This window comes from Chaetura pelagica, unplaced genomic scaffold (genome assembly GCF_000747805.2).
Source record: "Chaetura pelagica isolate M959 unplaced genomic scaffold, ChaPel_1.0 scaffold69, whole genome shotgun sequence".
Lineage (NCBI taxonomy): Eukaryota > Metazoa > Chordata > Aves > Apodiformes > Apodidae > Chaetura > Chaetura pelagica.
In genome coordinates this window covers 11,758,574-11,766,379 of record NW_009970724.1, presented here as the reverse complement: position 1 = coordinate 11,766,379, position 7,806 = coordinate 11,758,574, and the positions used below count along the sequence as shown (strand labels likewise).

Here is a 7,806-nt window from a genome sequence, read left to right as displayed (position 1 = left end):
AGGCTTGAAGGGAATGAAATGGAAGCAAAGAGTACCTGTGTATTAACTGAAGCATTGAGCTATTCCCAGAAAGGTTATAAAAAAGAACTTAAAAGACTACTAGAGATGAGAGTCTAAAGAAGCTCTGTTAGATGTATTAGACTTGAATTAGCACCTTATAAAAAAGGAATATATTTATCTCTATCGCTACTCACCAGACAGACAACTATCTTAGCATGCTACACAGTTGAGATTGTTCTCTCAGGAAAGAAAGAGTCCTCAACTATCAGCAGCATCTGCACTGCTCATAGCTGACTGCATGCACTGCAGCTGCTCTGGGATACAGTTGTGTGCAGATCTGTCACCCTGGGAAACACTGCATTTTAACCTACCCAGGCATTGTTTTGGGGATTTTTGTTTATTTTAGTTTCTCTCGGGTTTCTGTGATCTGGGAAATGGAGTGCTGTGTTGCCTTCAAAACCACCCCTGCACTGCCATGAGTTACAGCATGATACAGTTACAGTCCAAGTCATTACGGGAAGCAGCATCACTCTCCAATTTGATTGCCATTTATTATGCACCAGATACAGAGACACGCTCATGCTAAATACCAGGGAATCAACAGAGATGCACAGACCAAGCAGAGAAGGAAATGTCTCCCAGTTATAATTTGGCGTTAACGTGAATTGCAACAAATGGGTCTTCAGCACTGCTGCTGATCTGGAAATTAGCCATTCCGTCACGAGAAACGTACACCTGTTTTCCAGTACATTTGTCACCCTCCTTTTGTCCAGAAATAACATCACAGTAGGTACCAGCAGGCAGTCCCGTTTGCAAATAGACGTTCATGTCCCTACGTGAAAACAAGGGAAAGCTATTTATCCTTTTTTTTTTTTTTCAAAGCAGGTATTTCAAAATGCTCATAGGACTTTGGAACCAGATGCTCCTTCCTTACTTTGAAGGGCAATGTGGAGCATGAGCTTTTTGGTCCTATCTCTGCTTTGCTCCCTATGTTCCCGGTTTGACCCTCTAGACCTGGAGTGCAACTGAATGACTCTAGCTCAGGCTAGAGGTAGAGTTGAGCTCCTTCCCCTCAGGAGAAGAGGATGTTCCCTTCCCCATCAGTATGGCTGATGACTGATGCAGTGCCTCTCTGGGGAGGTGCTCTGCTCCACTGACTTACCAGTCATCGTTATTGAAAATGATGAAGCCTTTGTTGCCACGGCCAAAGGCTACTTGATTGCTGTTGTTGTCCCACCAGTTGGAGAAAGGCTGACCGTCCACCACGTTACGGAAGATAACCATGTTTCTGAAAAGGCAAGGAAGAGCAGTCACTGGGGCTACAAGAGCTCTCAGCCACAAGGAACATGGAGCAAAAGCAACCGCTTTTACTTATTTTTTCCCCACAGTCACCTACTTGATTTGACGCCAGCGATGTTCACAAACCCAGTCGTTGCCACAGGTAGTGTCTGGATTGATTGTCACAGGCTTTATGGATCCATCCGAGTCACTCGGTGGTCCAACCCAGTCGTTGACATCCTGCGATCAAAAAGAGAAATTTAAAACTTGCCACTGAAAATGCAGAGAGCCTATCTGTACAGAAAATCTGGACAGAGCACCGAGTCTCCCCCTGATAGATCCAGCATGGGACAGAAAAAGCACTTAGCAAATTTAAATGCGCTGGACTGCTTCTCTGGCCCTCTTCTGGTCCTTACTCACCATGAATGTATCTTCAGCATTACAAGCTTACCCGTCCGTTTTCAAAATATCTTGGCCAGCGAAAACTTGACATCACACGTGTGAACCCGTATGGATGAGCAAGCATGAAACCAACTGCCATTTTATAAAGTCTGTTTGATAGAGAAATAAATTAATGAGATGCAGGAAGAGAAATGGTGCCAGAGAATAGAGAGACAAACAAGCAAAAGGAAGCAGCATCACCCAGACAAGGGCAGCCCCTTACCTGGCATCCCAGAAGGTTAGAATGGAAGATCCACCAGCCCCGTGTCCACGCTGGTTGTCATGATTATCCACAAAAACCAGGGCTCTGTCAGAAGGCATAAAGCCCCAGCCTTCTCCCCAGTTCCTAGCCAAAAACACAAAGACTTGAAGCTGCCCTTCAACTGCTGTATCCAGCCTATCCTGGGTAAGTCTCAGCATCTTCATCCTTACTTCAAGTAGGCCATCTTTTCTCCGTTCCACTTGCGGATCACTGTCCCCAGTTTTGCACCGTATTTGAACTCTGTCACTCGGCCGTTTCCAAAGTAGTCACTGCCCTTGATGGGCTCTCCACCCAAGTCAATAACCTGGTACAGGAAAAACCAAGTGTTCCTTTCTGCTTAAAAAGCCAAGCAAGTAAAGGCATTGGACTCAGAAAGTATTTTAAGGAAGAGGCAGTTCTTGAGCTAGCATATGATTTGACTTAATTGCAAAAATTTATTTAAAGCTATTTTCTTAATTTTATCTCAGCCTGGCAATTAACTTATTTTCCATGTCAATCCTAAATCTTATGACTTGATTGATCACTACTGCATAATTCAGGCTTGGACCATACCAACTCTGTATGTAGTCTAGTCACCAATGCCTCTTCTTCCCTTACATGGGCAACCTCATTTCACTATGTAGCTGAGGAATGCTTCCCTCTTGGCCCTAGACCCTGGAGGCACCAATTTGGAATGTCAACTAACAATGGTTATGCCACTGGAAAACAAAGTTTCAGACCATAACTGCCATTTCTATCTTCTGTTGCAATTTTAATCCGAAATTTAAAATTCAGGGAGTGAAATATCTTTTTTAAACCAACTGAATTTTCACAATAACTTCAAATGCTGTAAATTTCATCTCAAATGAGATTTCCAGGTTACCTAGTTCAACAAGGTCCAAAACAACTGGGGCATTTTGCACATCAATTACCCTTTCTGGGCAGATCAGATATTTGTAAGCTATGGTTATTAAATAAAAATTATGATTTCTATAGAACTTGAGCCTGAATGCTGCTCAGGCCTCGCTCAAGCAAAGCATCATTTCCAGTGTGGGACTCAGTCTATGCTCTACCTGCAAGAAACATGTTTGTAAAGTAAAATAAAATAAAGATTACCTCCTGGTAAATAAAAGGTTTTGTTCCTGCCGGAAACCATGTAGTATTTAGATCTTTAAGCTTGTCCAAAATTGCCTTCACATCATCAGGCCACATATGCTTGGCAGCATCAATTCTGAAGCCTGCCACACCAGTATCAATCAGGTAGTTCATGTACTCAGCAACTTTTGAGCGCACATAGTCCTTCTCCAGGGCCAGATCCAGAAGGCCAACCAAGCGGCAGTCCCGGACCTGTGTAAAAATCCTGAAATGAATAATTTTTCACCTCAAACACTAAATGCAGTGCTCTACAAATGTTTTGAACTTTGTTATTTATGTAACAATACCAAATAAATCCTTCATTAGCTATTGTTCAGTATGCATATATTTACCTTGGAAAAAAAGGTTTTATGTGCCACTATGTCAGAATGTAAAACCTTTCCATGAAATATTTGAACGTTTTGAGCCATAAAATCAATTCTGTTTGGATAGTTAATTTGAACAGAAGAGAATTATGCCAAGGTCTGCACCTAGACATAAGTAAATTTATTATAAAACTCAATACCCAAGTTAGGACAGTTAGTGAAGGATATCACCTTCCTGAACTTTGCCTTGGACATTTATCTTGGATAGTCATCTACACAGAAGAAAAATTAAGAAGTCTGCATTCACCCAGCTCACACAGCTGTAGGTACTCACGATTATAGCAGAGTCAAACCATTGCATCTGTAATTAGCCTTTTAATACAAGTATAGGATAAAAATTGGATACATTATTTTTAGTCCAGTGTATCAAGGAATAGATTAATTATTATTTCAAAGTGCACTCATTTCTTCTCTGATATAGTATTTCCAGAAATTAGATTTCTAAACCTTTAAAACATCTTGAATTATTATAGCCTTACCATATATTAAACTTTTGTCCCCTTTTTGCCTTTCTTTCCAGTAAATACAAAATGATATGTCTCATTTTTTTAATCAAAATAGTACTTTAAACATACACTGAATATACTGAAATGCATTTTGTAGTTATTCTTACAATGATCTTACATTTGATACAGAGGAACACAAACTCCTAGGAAGAAAAATCTCTAAACAGAATGTTGATTTTCAAGACTTCAGCATTACTATTCTTCCTTACGAAATTCTAATGTCTCTCTTGAAATTGAGACCAAAGCAAACTTAAAAGAACAATAAAGAGCAAATAGTTACTCCTGATTTTTTTCTTAACACAAATAGCCCACAGCTTTAAAACTGTCTTTATAAAGTTTAGCTGAGCACATTTGTCTAAATTGGAAACTGAGCCATTGGCTCAAGTAGAGCTATTCCTTTAAGAATTGCTGTTCCTGATATCAGTGCTAACCTCTGTTATCAATTTGGATGGTTTTCCATGAGGGTTTTTTGGTTGTTGTTGTTTTGTTTTGTTTTTTTAAAATGTGTCCTGGTTTGAGCCAGGATGAAACCAGTTTTCCTTTTGCTGCACTCTCTCCAGCAGCTCCAGGATTTTTCAGGACTATTCACAGCTAAGGAGATGCTGTGGCAGTTGTTGGGGAGTTGCTGGGGGAGGCAATAGGGTTTCTGTACATTTCCTGAATGCATTTATATATAATCGTATATCTTTTCTTTTATCATTTGTGTTTAAAAAACCTGTATAGTTAAGTTTTCGATCCAGAGCATCTCTCTCCTCATTCTCTCCCCTTCCCTACATGGGTGGGAGGGGGAGGAGATAGAGAGCATTGTTGTCAAACTGAGTCAAATGGTGACAAAATGTCTGACAGTAAAGAGGAGCAAAGAAACCCCAGACCAGGAACACATGTAGATGGAAAATATAATTATAGTTCAAGGCTTACCTGCGATTTATCATGATAATTCTCAATGTCTCCACTTCTAGATTTACATTTACCATCATTAAAGTCCCAGCCAGAATATGGCACAGCTGGAAAATCTTCAGTCTTTGCATTGAAATAGCTTCCACAAGTAGCATGGTCACCAGCACCAGCACTAGCTCCACACATATGGTTGATTACTGAATCCACATAAATATGTACCTAGAGAATAGTATTCACAGTTCAGTTTCAGAAAGCTACCTCCCACAGCACCACTAATTAACATTCTCTGTTTCATTACCTCGTGACCCCTTTCCTCTGCTTCTCCCAACATTCTATTTAAAATATTCATATTTTATTAACATATAGCAACAGTGATATAACACCAACTGACAAGCAGATAACATTGCACCTATTTTTCAAAAGGGTACACAAGCTAAAGACATGGGCCCACATGAATGTCATGAAGTTCAACAAGGCCAAATGCAGGGTCCTGCATGTGGGTCAGGGCAACTCCTGGTATCAATACAGGCTGGGGGATGAAAAGCTTGAAAACAGCCCTGCAGAGGACTTGTGGGTACCAGTGGATGAAAAGTGAGACATGAGCCAAGAATGTGTGCTCACAGGCCAGAAAGCCAATGTTATCCTGAGCTGCATCAAAATAAGCGGGGCCAGCAGGTCAAGGGAGGTGATTTTCCCCCTCTGCTCAGCTTTGGTGAGACCCCACTTGGAGTACTGCATACAGCTCTGGAGCCCTCAGCACAGGAAAGGGCGGTGAAACACTGGAGCAGGGTGCTCAGAGATGCCCCACCCCTGGAAACATTCCAGGTCAGGTTGGATGGGGACCTAAGTAACCTCTCCCTGCTCATTGCAGGGGGGTTGGACTTTAAAGGTCACTTCCAACCCTAGCTATTCTATGGTTCTATGAAAAAAAACCTAAACATTTTTTCCCAGTGTTACCATGTCTTCCTTCTGCATTACCAGTTGTCTACATCCTTGCACTGTTAACACCAGAAGGTTTTCAAAGCACTTACTCCAGCATTGTTGCACCTGGTCACCATGTCTCTAAATTCAGTTTCATTTCCAGAACGCGTGCACAGCTTATAGCTGACAGGCTGGTATCTGTCCCACCATGGTTGCTTAGGGTCAGTAATGATAACATTTTCATTTGGAGGTGAAATCTGTGAATAAGAGAGTGTTTCTTGGTAACAGGACAGCAATAATTTATTTGTTTGCCCAGTATTGTTGCAGAAGGAAGAAAAAATAGAAAATCAGGTCCCTTTAATGGAAGACACTCATAATACCTAACCCACATATATCTTCAGTATCCTCTGTTTACACTGTACTGGGCTGGAAATAAAAGACTTGGACCTGGGCCTTCATCTGGTAGAAACATACTAGAAAAATCACGTCCATGGACATGGTGTCCTAATTATTTTCATGAATGCAGGCCTCAACATTCAAAATAAAGGTCTGAAATCTAAAGGTCTAGGTCAGTAGACATAACCCTGAATCAGGAAATAACTAACTGTAGAACAGCTGATGTAGCAGTTTACCCTTAAAATTGGGTCAAATTACTTCCCATTTTTGTGATGTTTTGGAGAAAAGTATTCTTGCCATCCAACTTATAGACTTGCCATTCCTTTTATAGATTCTTTCCAAGATACTTTTCAGATAAAAAGCTTTTGCTGCTATCTCCAAGTCCCTGGGTACAATCACCTGATCCGACCATCTCTCACAAAGATCCCTAACTTACAGACTTCTAATCTGACACACCTTTGTGACCAGCTCAGAAAGTCTGCATCTGAAAAAAAATTATTTTTGAGACCTCGTCATAGCATGGATTATAAAGATATCCAAGCACACACCAAAGTATGAGAAATCCATTTAAAATCAATCAGACCTGTGTGCCTGGAAATAATTTTGCAAATAAAAGATGTAGTATTTGAAAATTATGGAAAAGTTCTCAGTCAGGCCAGCTTGCAAACTCCTGGGCTACAAGAGACAGCAATAGCACAGAGTGCAAAACATATACTTTGGAGGAATTAAATAAATTCAAGTGCTAAAGAATATATTTGTAAGCATTTACTACTCCCATTATCTATTTATATTTTTCTTTCTCATTACCTGTCCTTTGGTGAATTGAACACTTTGTCTGAAAAACAAATGATGATCTATGTAGCAACTTTACTACCTACTGATAGGAACAGACATACCTGAACTCCTCCAAATCCATTAGGAGCTAAATAGCGTTCACACTCAAGAGCAATATCAGCCCAGCGCCATTCAAAGAGATGTACAATTGACGTCCTCCCAGGGAGAGTATTAGGGTTGTACTGTGCCCAGCACAGCCCTATAATTAACAGAAGGAAATAGATACCCATCCCGTGCTCTGTGATCAGCTGTGTTCTTCTTACTGCCTATTTCTGTTCCTGCAAGAGAGTAAAGTACACATTACAAAGTACACACTTAAAAGTAACTGCCCACTTCTGGCATCGTATTTAGTTAATTTTTTGACTGTAATTTTGTTTGAGAATTGGATTCTATCTAAGCTCTATCAACTTCCCATACTAATAACTTTGTTTTTATCGAGTTAAAATTCAGATGTTGTCTAACAGGTTGTCTCTAATGTGTAGAAGTTGTATTTTTCTTAGCATTAAGTAAAAAAAACCAACCAAAAAACAAACATCAAAAGGCAAAGAAGTACTTATACAGACTGAAATGGAAATTTATCATTTTAATGTATAATATTTTACATTACTATTTATCCATCTTTTTTTCAGTCTGTGTTACCATGACTTGTGCATATTTAGGCCTTTGAGAAGCAGCATGTTTCCTCTTGTGAGCTGACAGAAATCCCCAGATATTTTGGAAGTCTAACATATATGAGCCTGTCTTTTGTGATACATACAACATCTATTATTCA

The 7,806-nt window shown here is 40.0% G+C and overlaps 1 protein-coding gene across 1 annotated transcript; it reads right to left on the bottom strand.

The window, feature by feature from the left end:
* Nucleotides 1-642: 642 nt before the first annotated feature.
* LOC104396774 (pancreatic alpha-amylase-like) lies at nucleotides 643-7,312 on the bottom strand. Its single transcript, XM_010006668.1, has 10 exons — nucleotides 7,097-7,312; nucleotides 5,915-6,061; nucleotides 4,905-5,102; nucleotides 3,077-3,307; nucleotides 2,152-2,285; nucleotides 1,943-2,065; nucleotides 1,730-1,829; nucleotides 1,397-1,518; nucleotides 1,163-1,288; nucleotides 643-832 (listed from the first exon to the last, which is right to left on the bottom strand). Exons 1-10 carry the CDS (start codon nucleotides 7,262-7,264, stop codon nucleotides 643-645), a joined length of 1,539 nt encoding a protein of 512 aa, XP_010004970.1. The 5' UTR covers nucleotides 7,265-7,312.
* Between the last annotated feature and the right edge of the window lie 494 nt (nucleotides 7,313-7,806).